General features: G+C 52.7%; 1 protein-coding gene across 1 annotated transcript; it reads right to left on the bottom strand.

Moving 5' to 3' along the window:
* Window positions 1-653: 653 nt before the first annotated feature.
* Window positions 654-8,912, bottom strand: SDS (serine dehydratase). The gene is made up of 8 exons (XM_032431466.1): window positions 8,740-8,912; window positions 5,802-5,956; window positions 5,408-5,447; window positions 5,018-5,157; window positions 4,828-4,919; window positions 3,875-4,102; window positions 2,102-2,226; window positions 654-1,346 (listed from the first exon to the last, which is right to left on the bottom strand). The coding sequence occupies exons 2-8, from the start codon at window positions 5,952-5,954 to the stop codon at window positions 1,138-1,140; spliced, it is 987 nt and encodes a 328-aa protein (XP_032287357.1). The 5' UTR covers window positions 5,955-5,956; window positions 8,740-8,912; the 3' UTR covers window positions 654-1,137.
* Window positions 8,913-18,160: the final 9,248 nt, after the last annotated feature.

Genomic DNA, 18,160 nt, shown 5'->3' with positions numbered 1-18,160 from the left:
TAGGGGCTCTGCAGGCCCGTGTGGATCTGCGTCATGTCCTGAGGGGCTAGAGGGGTCTCAAGCTTCACTCTGAACTTGGAGATTCAGTGAATTGCCTGGGGCTGCTATGGGTGGTGTGGTGGTGTCCCCTCCCAGACCTCGAGGAGCCCTGACAGGCCGTCTTCTATTTCCATATGCTGGCGTCAGCACATGCTCTCCTTGGAAGACAGGGTTTCATGTCTGAGAGGGTTTGCATGGCATTCACTTCAAGTCTTTTTCTTCTGAGTCCCTGACATGGGTGTCCAGTGTCAGTTTACACACCCCCAGAGATGGGAGGCTCACTATTCTGCTCCCAGTGGTTCTGAGATCAAGTCAGAATCTGATATCAGGAAGGACTTCCTGTCAGAATGAGGCCAGCCTCCTCTGCCTCTTGGGCTGGGGGTTGGTTCTGCCTCCATTAGAGGCAGCTCTTGCTTAGCTCCCTCCCTTCCTGCTTTCTGTCTCCCGGCATGCAAGTCCAGCTGGGAGCAGGGTCCTGGCCCCCATGTCCATGGGGTGCCAAGGTTCCAGGGGACAGGGTGCAGGGCTACAAGCAGGCAGGTGGGAGGAGGGGAGGGAGGGAGGCAGACGGTGATGAAGGAGAAACTCAAAGGATCTTCATTTCATAAATACATTTTTTTTTCTTTTTCAATGAAAAAGCTGCAATTAGAAAAAATGACTGGGGGGTGGGCAGGGCCAGGCTGGGCTTCCTGGGGGAGAGGACAGGTGGTCCTCAGTCCTGGACCACGGCCCTGTGCGTCTTCCAGGGAGGAGGCCCATCCTGCTGTGATCCCTGTCCCTCCTGCCCACCCTCGCTGGGGACCTGGTATGGGACACACAGGTGGCCGTCACCAGCCACGGTGGCTAGGGACAGTCACAGAGCTGCACAGAGGCCCGAGAGGTTCAGTTCACGGCCTTGCTGGCTGCCGGCCCGGCTCCCCCTTGGAGCTGCGGCCCCTTGGCACAGTGGGCTCGTGGGACTGAGAAGGGAACTGACTGGTCGGGGCTGCAGGCTCCCAGGCAGACGCAAGGATAATATTTACAGTGGGGTGCTGGATAAAACTCCAGCTCCAACAGGGGTGCCCCCGGGAGGGAAGGCAGATGGGCGGGGAAGGGCCCTCACTTGGGCAGCCCGTTCTTCATGCCCAGCTGTTCCTTGAGGGCCCGCAGCTGGCCCAGACTGATGTTGCTGCCCCCACAGACAATGACCACGAGGGAGGACAGCGGGGCCCGGAGCTTGCCCTCTCCTTGCAGCTTCTGAACCACGCGGCTGTACACGGCGGCCAGGGCTGCCCCACAGGCAGGCTCCACCAGGATCTTCTCGTCATCTGCGGAGGAGGGGTGATGAGTGTGGGGCCCGGGTGCAGGGGCACCGTTGGGCCATTGGGAAGGCCTGAGGGCTGTGAGCCACTCGGCTCTCGGCCCTGGCCACAGACTCAGGTCCCAGGCCAAACCTACCCTCACTACCCCAGCTTGACCTCCCAAGTCCTGATCCACGGCTAGGTTTCATTATGAGTGTGCGCACTGGTAAAATGATTGTAACTGCCTGAGCCCTGTGTTGAGAAGGCTTGAATCATCATCTGAGCAAGACTGCCATGCTCGATGAGCCAAACTGAGCGCTAGTACAGGGGATTAAGTGGCAGTGTTAGAATTTTCCTTGTGTGTGTGTGTGTGCGTGCGTGTGTGTGTGCACGCGCATGCGCTTGCATGTGCATATCATCCCTGTCCTGGGCTGAACCCAGGAGTCCAGCCTACTTACAGACCCATTTCTGAAGCCGACCCTGTGGCCCATACTTTCTCTTTCCCCCCTCGGCTACTAGGAAGCTCAGAGTCCGCATTTTAAATACTTTGTTATTATTCCCTGCTGTCATGGTTGTCAGGCTTACTTCTTCACTTGTGGCTTTGGCCTTTCTCTTTTCACCGCTGCATTGTATTACCTTTCATTAATGGGAAGTTCTAGGAAGGGATGGGAGATAGGACTGTGAAGAAAATTTGCAGTGAATGGGATCTCTTAGGACACCACGTGGACGGCCAGTTAAGTCCTGAACCAGCAGGTCAGGTCTTGAAAGGACTTGGCACATACCCACAAACTTCTCAATGGCGGCCACAGCCTCCTGGTCCGAGATGACCTCAGAGAAGATGGGGTGCTCCTGAAACAGCTTCAGGGCCTGAGCCCCCACGGTCTTCACACACAGGGCCTTGGCCACACTGGGAGAGGGGGGATGGAAAAGAGGATGGGAATGGGGGAAACAGTGAGGAAGGAGGCAGAGATCGGGATGAGGAGGGAGAGAAAGAGAAAGATGGATTTGAGAGGGAAGAGGGAAGTAGGGTCTGTGGGCAGGTGCCAAGCACTGAAAGGCCCCAGGGAATCCCCGACAGAGTGAGGTCTTCGAATAAGGCACAGAGGCTTCACTGGGGGTAAAGAGCATATTGTGCTCAACACCAACTGAGCAACAAACACCAGAGAGGCCCCCTTTCGATTCCCGGAAAGGACTCTGCCTGCCCGGGTCTTGCCCTGTCCTTCGGGGCTCAGTGTTAAGGCCACCTCCTCCAAGGAGTCCTCCAGGGAGAGCACTCAGTCCTCCCCCGTGACACAGGCATAGTGACAATTTCTTGAGGAAGTATTAGGTGCCAAGGATTTTGCAAGCATTATTTAATTCTCACAACTGTTTTTGCTGTTCGTTGGTTCGACTTTATGGGAGAGGAAACCAAGGCAGAGAGCGTGTGGGTCACTTGCCTGAAGTTACGTGCCTAGGGAGTGGTGGTGCGGCACCTCAAGCAGGGTCCTTGTAATTCCGGGCCCTGCACTCGTAATCGGTGCATTCACTCCCCCTGCCTTCCATGGAGTCTTCACTGGTTCTATTCCCAGCTCACCCAGGAGCACCTGGGGCCTGAATCACCTTTGCCCTAAGCCCAGCATGTGGCTCATGGTAGGCACCCGACAATTATTTCCTCAATCCCAACAGTGCAGGATCAGAGCCCAACATGGTGGCTCCTGAGAGCCAGGCTCAGGAATCCAGAATCCTGGACTCAGTCTTCCCTATCTGTGGTAGGGACTTGTCTACCCAATATCTGTTCTAGCTGCACAAGTGGAGACCTGGTAGGAAGGCATTTCCCAGCCTCCCTTGCAGTAGCTGTGGCCATGTGACTAAGTTCTGGCCAATGAGAGCTAAGTGGAAGTACTGCATCTGTCTTTAAAGGGAAGGGGCATCACTTCTGCCCTCCCTTTCTCCTCCTGCCAGATGGAGTGTGGGTGTGATAGTCGGTACTTAAGCAGCTATTTTGGGCCATAGGGCTACATGGTAAGGAGGATGGAGAACAAACTCAAGGAACCTGCACTCTGGCTTCATGGAGCCCTGGACTGACCTCTAGACCTGTTTTTATGTAAGAGAGGAAGTAAGGATCAGTCTGGTTTAAGTCACTGTTATTTGTGACTCCTGTATAATGCATCAAACCTAATCCTAATTACCATCTGTCAAAGGTTCGGGGCTGGGATATGAACGCCTTGGGAGCAGGGGCCGTGTTTATTCACCACTCTGCCCCAGGATCAGCAGTGCTTGCACATATCAGGGGCCCAGTAAATGGTTGGCAAATTAATGAGGTGTATAAAACCCCTGTCACAGGGCACTCAATAAATGCTTAGCATTGGACTCTACATGTGAGGAAGCATGACGTTCATGGTACTGAGTCATGCAGACTCGGGTTCAGTCCCAGCAGTACCACTCACTGGCTGTGTGACTCTGGGCAAGTAACCAGAGCCTTGGTTTCCTCATCTGTAAAATGGGACTGACATAGGGGGTCTGCCTCGCAGCCAGCCCCGAGCTGGGCTCCCTGACGGAGGCAGCCCCCTGCTCACCTGGTAACCTGGGGCAGGGAGACGAGCTTGCCAGCAGTGGTGGCAGCATGGAAGCTGTGGGCTCCGGCGGTCTCCATGGCGATGATGGGCACGTCCCCCCAGCCCACCTCCTGCAGCCCCTGGACCACTCCGCACAGCAGGCCCCCGCCACCCACCGACAGCGCGATGGCCCCTGGCTTTGCGCTCAGCGTCTCCTTCAGCTCCTTCACGATGGAAGTGTGGCCTTCCCTGGAGGGGGAGAGCGGGGGCGGGGCGCAGATGAGGGCTGGGCTTCCTGGAGACCCCACGCAGGGGTCCTGCCACTTGTCCTCATCCCCGGCAGCCGATGGGCTTTGGGCTAGTCGCCTCCTCCCCGACTCCACCCCGATTTCTAGCCGCCAGCATCAGCGTGTGGACCCAAGGGCTTCCTCTGGCCACTGGAGTTGACTGCAAATGCGGCAGGGAGGACAGCCCCGGAGAGCGGCCCTCGGCCAGGGTCTGTGGGGACCCAGAATGGTGGCAGTTGGTGTATCAGCTCCCCAGCACGCTCTCCCGCAGCTGGATCACTCTGGTTTGAGTTCCACGCTGGCTTCCAGCCCCCCCCCCCCCTGGAGTAAGCTCCAGCTGCCCACCCCCACCGCGGTCGCCTGCCCACGAGAGCCCCGGCTCCCTCCCCCCTTCTCTGATGCATCATCACCCAGGTAAACTGCTTTCCCCGAAATCTTTGACTCAGGTCGGCTTTCTGGGGACCTGGCGGCAGGTACCTGTGCATCTGAGCTCACACGTTCACTCCTGGCCGCGGGGAACGGGCACTGGCGCACGTGTGTGTGCACCTGCTGTCGTGCCTGAGGGCGTGCACACACACGTGCAACTGCTGCGCCCAGGGGTGTGATGACACGCACTGGGGCAGGTGCCCACCCAGGGGCGTAGCGGGTGGATGCCACCTGCACCAGGGGCCTCCGGGCTCCACATACCAGATGAGGGGGTCGTCAAAGGGAGGAATGTAGACCCAGCCTGGGTTGTTCTTTGCCAGGGCCTTGGCCAGCTCGAAGGCTTCGTCCAACATCTGCAAGACCACGGAGGAGGTCGGAGGGGTGAGGGGCCAGGGGACCCTGCCCTGCCACCAGGCGCCCTCCGCGGCCCCTGCCCTGGCTTGGTACTCACCTCGCCCACCACCTTGACTATGGCGCCCTCATTCTTGAGCCGCTCAATGGTGAGGGCAGGGGTGGTGCTGGGCACAACGATGGTGGCAGGGATGCCCAGCTTCCTGGCGGCATAGGCGGCTGCCATGCCCGCGTTGCCCGCTGCCAGGGATGGGGGGTGGAGAGTGTGTCAGTGCAGGAGGGCCTGGGAGCCCAGCCGGGACCGCTCCCCCCAACCTTGGGGCTCTGAACACTTCCCCGAGTGACTGCTCCCCTCCCCTGGAATTCCAAATCCGGACTGCTGCAGATGTTTGTCCTGGCTTGTTGCTAGGGAAACCAGGGCCCAGAGAGGTGGAGCGCCTGGCCCGGGGACACACAGCAGGGCATAAGAAGAGGCATGCAGGCCACTTACCTGAGGAGCAGACGAAATGTTCACAGCCTTGCTCAGCCCACTGTGGAGACGAGGGGGGAGGGTGAGGCCCACCTCCCAGTCTTCCCCTGGGCTCTCCCCTCCCACCTGGAGTGCTTCCCAGTGATTCCGATATACCCCTGGCCCCTCCTTCCTTCACACAGATTTTGTGCCGCCCTAGCCTCTCAGATGACATCGCCCCTCCCCAAAGAGACTGGCTCAGGGAAGGGCGGGGAGCAGGCAAATGATGGCTCTGGGATCAGTCCATGAGGAGACCCTCTTGGGTGGGCACCCCTTTGCTAGGCATTGTGGGAGTCAGCACACAACACTGGCCCTGCCCTGTTGAGGAAAAAGGACCTGCCACCCTCGCTCAGATGATATGGAGCCCATCCCGTACCATCTTGCAGAGGTGTCCAATGCCCCGGATCTTGAAGGAGCCTGACGGTTGGGCACTGTCCATCTTGAGGTAGACGCTGGTGCCTGCCACTTTGGACAGGGACATGCTGTCACGGATGGGGGTCTTGACGTGCAGGGGCTCTCCAGACGTCATTGCTGGGAGGAAGGAAGGACACCCAGATGGTCAGGAGAGCGGGCCGTGGTGCCAGCCGCGGCCACATAGCCCTCAGCCTGCCTGCGAGTGACCCCTCCCCTCGCCTCCCACGAGCCCAGATGAGGAGCATCCTGGAGACCTGAATTCAAATCTCAACTGAGCCACCTACTCACCAGGTGACATCACGCAAGCAATCCCCCCTCAGCCTCAGCTGCCTCATCTGTAAAATGGGGACAAGGACCCCCCCCCACACACACACAACATGCTGGGAAGTTGTGGGCGTCAGAAAAAGCATTCAGACCTTGCACCTTTCAAGGGGCGTGAGATGGAGATGGATTTTCAGGTGCTGAGTCAGAGTGAGCTTCCAGATGTTTCAGTACTAAAGAAGGGGCAGGACAGCAGGTATAATCTATTTGTGCAAAAACACGGGGATGCACGCACGCACACATAATCCATAAGCTTCTGTGTGCACAGAACATCTCAGGAAACACACAAGAAACTCATGAAGGAGAGGGGCTTCTGGGGATAGCTGGCACTCATCATCCCCTTTGTGCTGTTTGAATGTTTTATTGTGTATAGGAATTATCTATTTAAATGCACGAATTTTTTTCATACTAACCTTTGGAAAGCCCCATACCCAGTTAGACTTTTTATAATAATTATTATATTATGTAATGACCACTTCTAAAGTGATTACCATGTGCCATGCACCGTTTTAAGCTTTACAGGCATTAATGCATTTAATCCTTTTAACAATCCTAGGACGTGCATTATTAGTCCATTCTCCTGATGAGGAACAAGGCTCAGATTGTGTTTCCCAGAATGGCCATCCCACATGCATCTTTTATGATGTGACACTGATGCTTTTCTCAGTGAGAGGTGGGGTCTGTGCTTCCTGCCCTTGGACCCTGGAGGAGGGGGTGGTCTGTGGCTTCAGGGGGAAGGGACACTCGGTGGCTTCCAAGCAGCGCAGCACTGGTGAATGTTTAACAACAGACTCTGCAAAGAAACATCAAGCCCTGATTTGCCGTGTGTGCACTTCTGTGCTGTACATAACCTTCACAAAAGCCACTTTCAAGCTACCAACACGATGTCACTGAGTGTGGAGCTGGGAAGAGATGGCACAGTCTGCTCTCCAGAGGCCGTGTGAGCCGGCTCACTCCAGCCCCGCTCCTGGCTCACTCCAGCCTGTGTGAGCCGGCTTACTCCAGCCCCCAGCTCCCCCTCCTACGGAAGGGGACACAGCCTCTGCCTGGCTGTCTCTCTTGGGCAGCTCCATCTCAAACCCCAGCTGCCTCGATGGGAGTAAGCCCAGGCCGCATGCAGAGGCCACATGTAGATGCCAGCGTCACCTGCCAGACATGGGGGGTGACCTTGAGACGTTACCAGCCACCATCACACTGCAGCCGTCTGAGAGACCCCAGTGAGAACTGCCTGCTGAGCCCAGTTAAGCCCCAGAGCCCCGGCAGACAACAAAATGATTGCTGTTAGGTCACCACACCTTGGGGCAGTTTGTCACACAGCAATGTGACTTGCCCAAGGCCACACAGCCAGGGGGAGGCAGGATTTGAATTCAGACAGTCTAGCACGGGAGCTAGGGTCTCTCCAGGACCATGGGCGTGGCTCAGGCCTCCCCGTCTAGACCGACTCTGGCTGATCAAGAAGCTGATGTGTTCCAGAGTCTGGCCACATACGTGTAGCCCTTTTTGCTCCTCTTCTCCTGGATTCTCCCCAATTTGGGCTGAGCCAGAATTTGATCAGCAGGTGGTTGGGTGAGTAGCCTATCTGGTTCCCCCCACCCCACCCCCCGATCTTCCCCCATCCCAGAAGGCCAAGCAAGGCTGGCTCTCTCTCCCCACATCCCACCCCATTTCCAATGACACCACCTGGGACAGCCCTAACCCTCGGCCACCACCCCTCCCAGACTGGGCTAGATACGCCTGGGTCAGAAGAGAAGTGAGGGATGGGGTTCCTGACCACCCCACCAGCCTTAGCACCCCCAAATAGGGTAGGTTATGTCTGTCTGAATGAACTAACATTCAGGGTCTGGGAGGGGGTGCTCTCCCCTAGATCTCTTGAACCAAAGCCAGGGACTAGAGGCACTCCATTACAGGAGCATCCCCATATCTGTTTGAATTAATGTTGATTAGCCTCCTGGAGGTTATCCCTGAAACAATGGCACCCCATTCTGGCTGAGTGGACCTTGTGCACGTTGCCAAGCCCTGGCTTCAGGGAGCTTTCCTGGTTGGGAGTGGGAGGCATCCCCCACAAGACCCCTTTCCGGTGGATTTGGGAAGCCTCCTCCCCCACCTGTGTCTGGTTGCAGCATGGGATACCTTCAGGTGAGGGCAGGGACCCCCTGTGGGCACCACTCCCTCCAGCACAACATCCTGAGGTTGTGCCAAACATGGAGGGGGGAGGGCTCTGGAAGCTGCTATCTGCCTTACATGTCCCCTCTCGGTCAGAACTCACTCTCCCCTCGCTTGCCTCATAGCAAGAGCTCAATAAAAACGAACTATTATTATATCTGACTGAACATTTTAAGTGCATGATCTCATTTCACCTTTACAACAGCCTTACAAGGGAGGGTCTGTTGTTATTCCCATTTTAGAGATGAGAAACCTGAGGCCCAGAGCTAGATGCTGACCCAGCCAGTCTGGCTTCAAAGCATGGGTTTCTATGCTCAACTTACTCTACCTCCTCCTCTTCCCCTGGAGCCCCCCTCCTCCCCACCCCTGGCCGCAGGCCCTCCAGACTGCGGTGGGGCTGAGGAGGGGGTACTTACCTGGCCAAGGTGGTGGAGCTGGGCGGCTGGGACAGAGGGAGCAAACCGGGAAGGGATAGACTGGAGATGCTATAGGTGGATAGACGGTAGAGTCCTCGGACAGATGGAGGGTAGATGGACAGGTCGAATGTCTCCTGAATTGTCCCGAGGGCTACGGGTCTGGGGCTTTGGTCCGGGGCTTTATTCCCAGGGCGCCTCGGGGCAGCCAATGGGGCCCCAGGGCTGGCCCCGCCCCCCACCCGGCCCCGCCCCCTGGCCCGCTGCCCGGGGGCTTCCAGGAGGAGAGGGGGAAACTGGCTGCACTTTTGCTGGCGGCTTCCTCCCGGCTCTCCCCCAATCACCCCTCCCCTACCCCATCCTCAGCTTCTTCACTGGCTAGTGGGAACAATGCCTGCTTCCCAAGGCCTGTTCCCAGGGGCTTGCCAGAGGATGGCGTGAGACCGTGCGCTTCCCGTCACTAGCGTGTGCTTGGCACATTGTAAGCACCCAGGAAACAAACCACGGGAGGAAGTGGGTGCTCTTATTATCCTCATTTTACAGAAAGGGAGGCTGAGACCCAGAGAGCAAGAGAGATGAGCTGGCATTTGAACCCAGTCTGCCTGCCACAATGTGAATGACCTCTCCCCGTCATCCTTTATGACTTTTGTCTTGAAGGGGCAGATGGCTTTATGGGTATGACCCAGGCGGCTCAGCGTTCAAATCCTGGCTCTGCCATTTACCAACTGTGTGGCCCTGGGCAGGTCACTTTGCCTCCTGGAGCCTCCCTTTGTTCATCTGTAAAATGGGGATGAAAATGGAGCCACCCTCCTCGGATGAGATGACATAATAATGTATGTGTGTGCAAGGGGCCTGGAACTGAGTGTTCAGCAAGTGTTAGCAGCCATCATCATCATCTTCATCATCACATGCGCCTGAACTCACTCCCGCCGGGTGCCCGGCCTCCTGTCTGTCCCTGGCTGTGTGCGGGGGTCTGTATGTCCGCAGGGGTGGTGTGCCCAAACACGTCGGCCGGATCTTTTCCTGGTCCCCTCAACAAAGCTCTCTTGTCCGGCCGGCCAGGACGAGAATAGCCATGAGACAGAGGGCAGTGAGGGCACAAACAGCCCGCACAGCCGTCCGTCTCTGTGGGACAAGCTGACCTTCCGCAGGCACTCCCAAGCCCCCTCCTCAGCGGGACGTCCACGCGCATGCGCTGGAGGTACAGGGGTCGCGCATGCGCCGGAGGTACAGGGGTCGGGGGGCAGAACTGAAGCCACGTGGGCACCGTGAAGTTCCCATGTGGACACAGCTTCCCTGGGTGCATCTGAGTGTATACAGTCGGCACTCACATGGCCCGAGCCCCTGCTTGCGCCTGATCCCCTGCCAAGTGTTGCTACTTGGGGTTTCACTCAACTCTCGAACCACCAGGTGAGCGGGCATTTTGAATCCCATGTTACAGGTGAGCAGAAAGGCTCAGGAATTCTGAGCCCTTTGCAGACACAGGGCTGATGAGAGGGTGCAGGTGGAGGCGGGGTCGGGGTGGGGCATCTGGCCCAGCTTGGTCACAGAGGACCCAGATGTAGGCTTTGGGTGCTATGTCCGTGGGAGGTTATCCACTTTGCCAGGGGGCTATCTCACGATGTTGCATTCGTCTCCTCTCCTGAGCGGCAACGCTATGACTGGGGAGGGCAGGGAGCGGCAAGGGGAAGAACAAGACGATTCTGTCCTTCCTAAGACCTCTGCATATTGTTCCATTTGTTTCAACAAGAATGCATCACTGCTGTGATTTGAAAACCACCACATTCAGAAAATCAATCACATAAGGACAGAAAAGAGGGATGTTGTTGGCATCCTGTCTGAGCGTATCCTTTTTTAAAAAATAATAACTCTATTGAGATATAATTCACATACCATAGACTTCACCCATTTATGGAGTATCAGTTTTAGAACACTTCATCACCCCACAGAAACCCCATACCTATTCCCAGTTGCTCCCCTTTCCCCCTCCCTGCAGCCCCCAGTAATCACCAGTCTGCTTTCTGTCTCTGTGGATTCTCCTGTTCTGGACATTTCATATCAATGGAATCATATGGCCTTTTGTGTCTGGCTTCTTTTGTGTCTGGCTTCTTTCCCTCGGCACCGTGTTTTCAAGATACATCCATATTGTAGCATGTGCTTTGTTCCTTTTTATGGCTGAATAATATTCCATTGTATAGATGTGCTGCATTTTTATTATCCGGTCAGCAGTGGATACACATTTGCTTTCTGGGTATATCTTCATTTTTAAACATATATAAAATGTGAAGGGGTTCCCCGGGTGGCTCAGTTGGTTAAGCGTCTGCCTTCGGCTCAGGTCATGATCCTGGGGTCCTGGGATTGAGCCCCGCATTGGGCTCCTTGCTCAGCGTGGAGTCTGCTTCTCCCTCTCTCTCTGCCTCTGCCCCCCCAACTTGTGCTCTCTCTCTCAAATAAATAAAGTCTTAAAAAAAATATGTACACATGTGGATGCATGTGTGGCTCTGTATGCCATCACATGGAAGGGAACCCAAGACCCTAAGAAGGCAAAGGGCTCACCCAAGATCACCCTGGGGAGTCAATGGAGCCGAAGCAGGAAGAGTGGCCTTGTGATGGGGACGTTCTGACCAGGCAGCTGCCGGAGGATCTTGGGGGAAGCCTGGCAGCTGTCACTGGGCAAACGTCAAGGGGATCAGTTTGGGCTGGTGACTCCAGCATCCCAACGTGGGTCAGTTTTCATATAACAAGTGAGTCACTTTTCTGACAGGCCCAAGTTCTAATCCAACTTTTGTCATCGACTTGCTGTGTGACCTTGGACAAGTTACTTAACCTCTCTGTGCCTCAGTTTCTTTAACTGATAGTAGTGTCCACCCCTTAGATTCGATATGAGGATTTAAACCTAATTGGTGTACAGTCAAAAGGATAATGCCCAGTTACTTCTGGGCACTTAATAGGTGATGGTCATCTTTATTTTCTGGTGCTCAAGAGGGCATTTGTGTCCCTAGTTCTGGGTGATAGGGCACAAGGGCTTTTCTCTCCCATCTAGTCCTCCTTTAAAAGATCTTCAGAAGTAGGGGAGGAAAGTGAAAGTCACCTTCTCCCATGTAGCAGATGGGCAAACTGAGGCCTGGATCTATCCAATGCAGAAAAGTGAGGGCAGAGCCCACAGTCCCAGAAGGAGGGGCGGGAGTCTGGCTGGGGGACCTTGGGCAAATTGCCACCCTCGCCTCTGCCTGCTGGCTCTATTACATCACACCCTCCCCAGAAGTGTCCCCGAGGATGGCCAGATCGGCGTGTCCCTGGCTGCAGGAGGTGGGGTTTCTGATTGTTTTCACAGCTCCGAGAGGAACGGGCAACACTCATCTGTTTGCCCACTGTGGCCGGCGCAGCCAGACCTGGAGTCTGCTGATTGGTTAAGGTCTCTGGCTCCTAAGTCCATCACACCTGGGTTGAAACTGACACCCAGGTGTGACCTCAAAGAAATCACTTAACTTCCCTTAACCTCGGTTTCTGGCCCCTAGAAATGGGGGCGAATCAGCCCAGTGCCAGGCGTGGAATAAGGGCTCAAAGAATGGAAGAATGGTAGCTGCTATTATGATTATCTTTGGTCTTGTTATTATAATCCAGGGCCTTCCCAAACTTTCTGGTCCCCTTTCCCCGAGTCTTCCCTCCTCACTCATGTTTCCTCCCCGTCAAGTCTGGGTTGGTACTTCTTTGGGATTCTGCAGCCTGGCAGCCCCTGGAGTCTTTTCCCAGGGCCTCGTGAGCAGCCTTAGGACAAGTCTGTACTGACCCTTTCCCTGCTGGATTCCCCACTCTTGCCTCCATCCACTCAACATCCTATGGGGCACAGGACAGCATTCCCCCCCGCCCCCACCGCCAAAGGATTATCTGGCCCCAAAGTCAGTAGTGTCAAGGTTGAGAGACTCTGCCTAAGGGTAATATGGAATGAGAATAATACCTCCCTCATTCTATCTTCTCTACTTCTATTAATATGACCAGGAGAAATTAATTAATCCTATTCGGGTGAAATGTGTTTTATCTAAAAAGTCTGTTGTTCTATATCCAACTGCTACTCAATTGACCTCCAGAGAAGTTAAAAGATTTTTTTTTCTTGGTGAAATTAACCCAATTAGATCAGGGCTATCTTGTTTTGGACCCGATGCACTTAAACTCTGTGGCTGCCACTGTAGGACTTGGCATCCAGCCCTCGTCATGTTCATTCACCTGGCTTCAGTCCATCATTTGATTTGATTGAGACTTTGTGACCCCTTCCTGGGTCATTCGACAGCGCCGTCTGCAGTGAGGCCTCCCTGCTTTGCGTCATCCGAAAATGTGGCAAACAGTCTCTTGGTGGGCCCTTATGGCTAAAACTGGCCACGGCCAAGGTCAGAACCCCATGGCCACACTGGGCCTCCCCCTTGCACTTATCATCACCCATCAATCAACATGTGATGTGTGGAGTTGGCTAGGTCCAGAGGGCCTGTGAGAGATTTTGTCCAAAGTTCATAGAAAAATCAAGATATTTGCAGCAGGATTAAATCTCAGACCACAAACTCCATGTGCAACAAATGGGGACTTCTTTGTTTTCCCCTAACTTGGCTTAATTTTTATTTCAGGCAGATAATTCATTGGAGGCGATGAGGGGTTTCCCTTTCTCACCAGAGACAGCAGGGACATTCAGGGGCCAAATCCATACGGGGTGGGTGCTGAATGGCTCCATTGTCGGTCCCCCACCCCAGCTTGCCTGGGAGCCCTTCCTCATTCTCAGCCACGTGGGGCCTTGTTCTATAGTCTAGGGCCCATGGCAACCATTCCAGAGAATGGTTGGAAACTCAAGGCGGCTTCCCCCTGAGTTGTAGCCATTACCATAAACTCTTTCTCTTATTTTGCTATTATTTCCATTCCTGGAGGCAAAAAGCACTCCCTGGTTTGTAGGATGTCTGCCTTCCCCACCCCCAGCAGTGGAGCTCGGGACTAGACTCCTACCAACTGTTAACTTTGCAGGACATTTGTGAGCCAGTGGTTAAAGCTTTGGTTGCTTGAAACTGTCCACTGTGGGAGTATTGACACCGTGAAAATCAGCAAATGTTACAAATCAGGACTCTTTTTTGCTTGCTTGCTTGCTTTCTCTCTCTGTCTTTTTCTCTCTGTCTCTCTGTCTCTCTCTCCTCCCCGGGAGAGGGTAGTAAGGGGGAGGGAGTGATACATTAGTATTCTCAAAAGATTATTCCTCCCTCACACATGCCTCATTGCATGCATTTTCTCGATCATGCAGACAAATAACTGGCAAAAGGGAAAAAATTAGGACGATGATCCTGGGATAGCTTTCGTTCACTGCCCCTTCTTTAAAAGTTGCAACAAATGTCTTTTCCAGCTTTTTCTCTGTCTTCCACTAGCTTCTCAACATCTCTGTCCAAGGGTTGGGCTTGTTTCTCTCTCTGCAGTAAAACACAGGATTTTTGTCAAGCTCTATTTTAATGAGACTAAAACCAGCTTCATTATTTGAGTCCTCTCTGAGGAGAAGCTTTCTGCAAAGAATTCGCTTGTAAGGGGTATTGTTATTTCCCACTATTTTTGCAGGTTTGGGTGTAGGGACTTAAAAGAACCCTCTTTTTATTTTAGAATAGTTTTAAATTTACAGAAAAGGAAATTTAAAACTGCGTAGACCGTACAGGGACTTCCCATATACCTGGCTTTCAGTTTCTCCTGTTATCAACAACATTACATTTGTCACAGTTATTGATCCAATACTGATACGCCGTTATTCACAGTCCATACTCGATGCAGACTCCCTTAGTTTTTCCCTAATGTTCTTTCTGTGCTCCAGAGTCCCATCTAGGATAGCACACCATGTTTTCTCATTATGTCTTCTTAGGCTCCTCTTGGCTGTGACCGTTCCTCAGACTTCCCTAGTTTTCTATGACCTTGACAGTTTCAAATAGTCCTGGTTGTGGATTTTGTATTTTTTTTTTCCTCGCGAGTAGAATGGGTTATAGGATCTGGGGAGGAAGACCATGGAGGTAAAGTGCTATTCTCAGCACATCACACGACATCTGTGTCAGCTACCAACATGACTTATCACTGTCGATGTTGACCTTCACCTCCTGGTTGAAGTAGCATTTCCTAGGTGTCTTCAATGTAAAGTTCCTTCTTTTTTTCCAGGTGTGGGGTTTTTTAAAGTTGCGTCCATCTGTACGCCACATGGACCCAGGTATGTTTATTTGGGGTCCTTACTGTACCTGTTTGGTAATTGTATTTCTTTTCTTTTTTTTTTAAGATTTTATTTATTTATTTGACAGACAGAGACACAGCGAGAGAGGGAACACAAGCAGGGGGAGTGGGAGAGGGAGAAGCAGGCTTCCCGCCGAGCAGGGAGCCCGATGTGGGACTCGATCCCAGGACCCTGGGATCATGACCTGAGCCGAAGGCAGACGCTTAACGACTGAGCCACCCAGGCGCCCCTGGTAATTGTCTTTCTGTCTGCAGGTCACTCAAATCTGTCTGTCTTGGGATGGGGGCACCATTACACAAAGCTGAAGGATTTATTAATGCTCCCCGCTTCCCCGGTGACAATGACCTGTCTCATGTTGGGTCCACACCATCTCCTAGACAGATTCTTCAGACCTGTGCTGTCCAATCTGGTCACCGCTGGCTGCTTGCGGTATTTAAATTTAATAAAAATTAAGCAAAATTTACAGTTCAGTTCTTCAAATGCACAAACACATTTCAAGGGGTCAATAGCCACAGGTGATGAATGGCTAGCATATTGGACAGCGCAGATGATGGGACATTTCCATCCACAATTTCATTATGGCCCCCTCCTCCCTTATCCCTCTCCTCCTCATCCCCACTTCCCTAGTCACCCCGGGACAACCAATGTGATCAGCATAATTCTCCACAAACCTACAGGTCTTTACATAGACTGGTATTTTAGGCACTTTTGGTCACTGTTCTTTGTTAAAAAAAAAAGTCCTTACCCACTGTACATATATATTTTTTCCTTTTCTCACTTACAATGCACCATGAACATCTCTATGGGTCAATAGGTTTACATCTAATTTATTCTTTGTGATAGCTGCGTAATATTGCATGCTGAGGGTGTATTATGACTTATTCAACCATTTCCCAATTCAAGGGCATCCAAGCTTTCAGTTTTCTGTTTGTTTGTTTGTTTGTTATTCTAAATAGGATTCTAATAAACCTTCTCATACTCTTAACCCTAACCTCTGGCACTTTTTATTTTAGAGAATAAAATCTCCTAAATTAAGATTTCTTGGTCAAAGGAATGGGTATTTATCCCCTTGTAATCAACATTGACAGATCTATTTTCCAAAAGGCTGTAGCGATTTCTGATCCCACCAGCAATGTGTGAGGGTGCCTATTTTCCCTCATACTCACCATCCCTGGTTGTTATTGCTTTTATGCCTTTTAAAATTTTTTGCCGACCCAATAGTTTTTTTTTTTTTTTTGAAGGGCATTTTATTGTTGCTCTGATTTGTATTTCCCTGTTGCTGCGTCTATAACACTTCATTGTATCTGTTCACTGACATGTTGACTATAAGCCATGAGGGCCACGAATATCTATTTGTCTTCATCTCTCTTTTCCTAGGGGTCTAGATTTTGGTTGTTTGGAGTAATGTTTGCTGATTGCACAAATGGGTGGCTTAATTCTGAAAGCCAGCTGGGATGTGGACCTGGGTCTTCTGACATCCAACACAACATGGTATCTTAACTGAGGTCTCAGACTCTTTGAGCCTTGCCAAGATAAGTCATTCGAGCCCAGAGAGGGTCTCAAGTTAGGGGGCTGCTGGCTTGCTCACCAGCGAGACTGCTTGCTTCACTGCCCCAGGCCCACTTCTTTCACCTGGTTAGTGCAACTGGGCCTCCGTGGCCTGGAAAGTGTACAACACAGAGTCTAAATGTGATTCGGGAGGACTCATCCCCTGTGTCTGAGGCTCCATCCCTCCTCCCCACGCTGTTCCCCTCACCCTGGGGACAGCTGGAGGTGAGGATGGTGAAATGAAGCTTAATGAATAACCCAGGGGACTGGCTAGGGTGAGTGTTTGGCGGCCCTAGGTGTCAGGGACAGGAGCTGGCTGACGAACATAGCTCTGGGCTCTGGGACGGGACGGGTCAGTGACCTGGTCCACCTCTCCAGTCTTATCTGCTCTCTGATGCAGCCATCCTGGCATCCCCACCTCATGCTCTTCCAAGCCAGGCCCCTCTGTTTCTAAGTGCTGGCTCTGCCACTGCTGTGTGACCTTGGGAAAGTGACTTGGCCTTTCTGAGCTCAGTCTGATTCCACGATAGAGGCTACGTTATGACATACACCTCCCCAGGGTGTTGCAAGCATTCTGTGATATGATAATGTCATGTTCCCAAACTTCAAACATTCATTGCCACGTTTGTAATTTCTGCCATTTGCTGTGTCACCTCTTATAATAATGCTAATACCAATAATAGCATTGAACACAGAGAGCACTTTCTACTGTTCTAAATAGTGTACACATATTAACTTGTTTGATCCTCACATCAACTCTACCAGAGACTCCCTCAAAACCTAATTCCCAAAAGCCTATTGTTGACCAGAAACCTTACCAATAACAGAAAGTTGGTTAACATGCATTTTGTGGGCTATATGTATTTTATACTGAATTTTTACAATAAAGTAAGCTAGAGAAAAGAAAATATTATTAAGAAAATCGTAAGGAAGAGAAAATACATTTACAGTCTTGTGCTGGAAAAAGTCCGTGTATAAATGGACCTGCACAGTTCAAATCCATGTTGTTCAAGGGCCGTCATGTTTCCTGTCCTAGTCGGAGCTGTGTGCTAAGGCCCCACTCCTCCAGGAAGCCCTCCTTCATTTCATCCCAACCCAGCTGCTCTACGAAGACCTTCTGTTCTCTGTCTTCCTGGGGGTGGTAAAATTGTCACTGAATTGGATGGCTTCCTCTCCCCTCTAGTCCAGGGGCCACCTCAGGGTACGGACTGGCTTTTGCCACCTGTCTGTCTCCAGGGTCCAGTCCAGGACAGGACACCTGACAAGGATGAGTACAGGTTTAATAGGAGGATGGCTGTGAAGCTGCCAGAGTCCTCATCAAGGATCATGGCCAAGCAGCTCGACGTGACCCCAAGCAGTCAGGAATTAATCATCAAGCCTGGGGAGGTCACACACAGTCCTAGAAGGGCAAAGAATATCTCGGCTGCCAAGTCCTTCCTGGAGCTCACCTCCCATTTTGTATATAGAGAAACTGAGGCTCAGAGATGGATGTGACTAGCTCAGTTTCACCCAGTGAGATGGTGACGATGTAAGTCTGATCATGTTATTCCTCTGCCTACAGCCTTCTATGGCTCCCTAGCCTTCCTGGGTAACGTCCAGACTCTGGAATGGCGCAGGCATCCCTGCGGACTCTGGTCCTTGCCT

This window comes from Phoca vitulina, unplaced genomic scaffold (genome assembly GCF_004348235.1).
Source record: "Phoca vitulina isolate PV1807 unplaced genomic scaffold, GSC_HSeal_1.0 scaffold46, whole genome shotgun sequence".
Classification (NCBI taxonomy): domain Eukaryota; kingdom Metazoa; phylum Chordata; class Mammalia; order Carnivora; family Phocidae; genus Phoca; species Phoca vitulina.
Note: the sequence above shows the minus strand (reverse complement) of the source record. Positions and strands in the feature narration are given on the sequence as shown.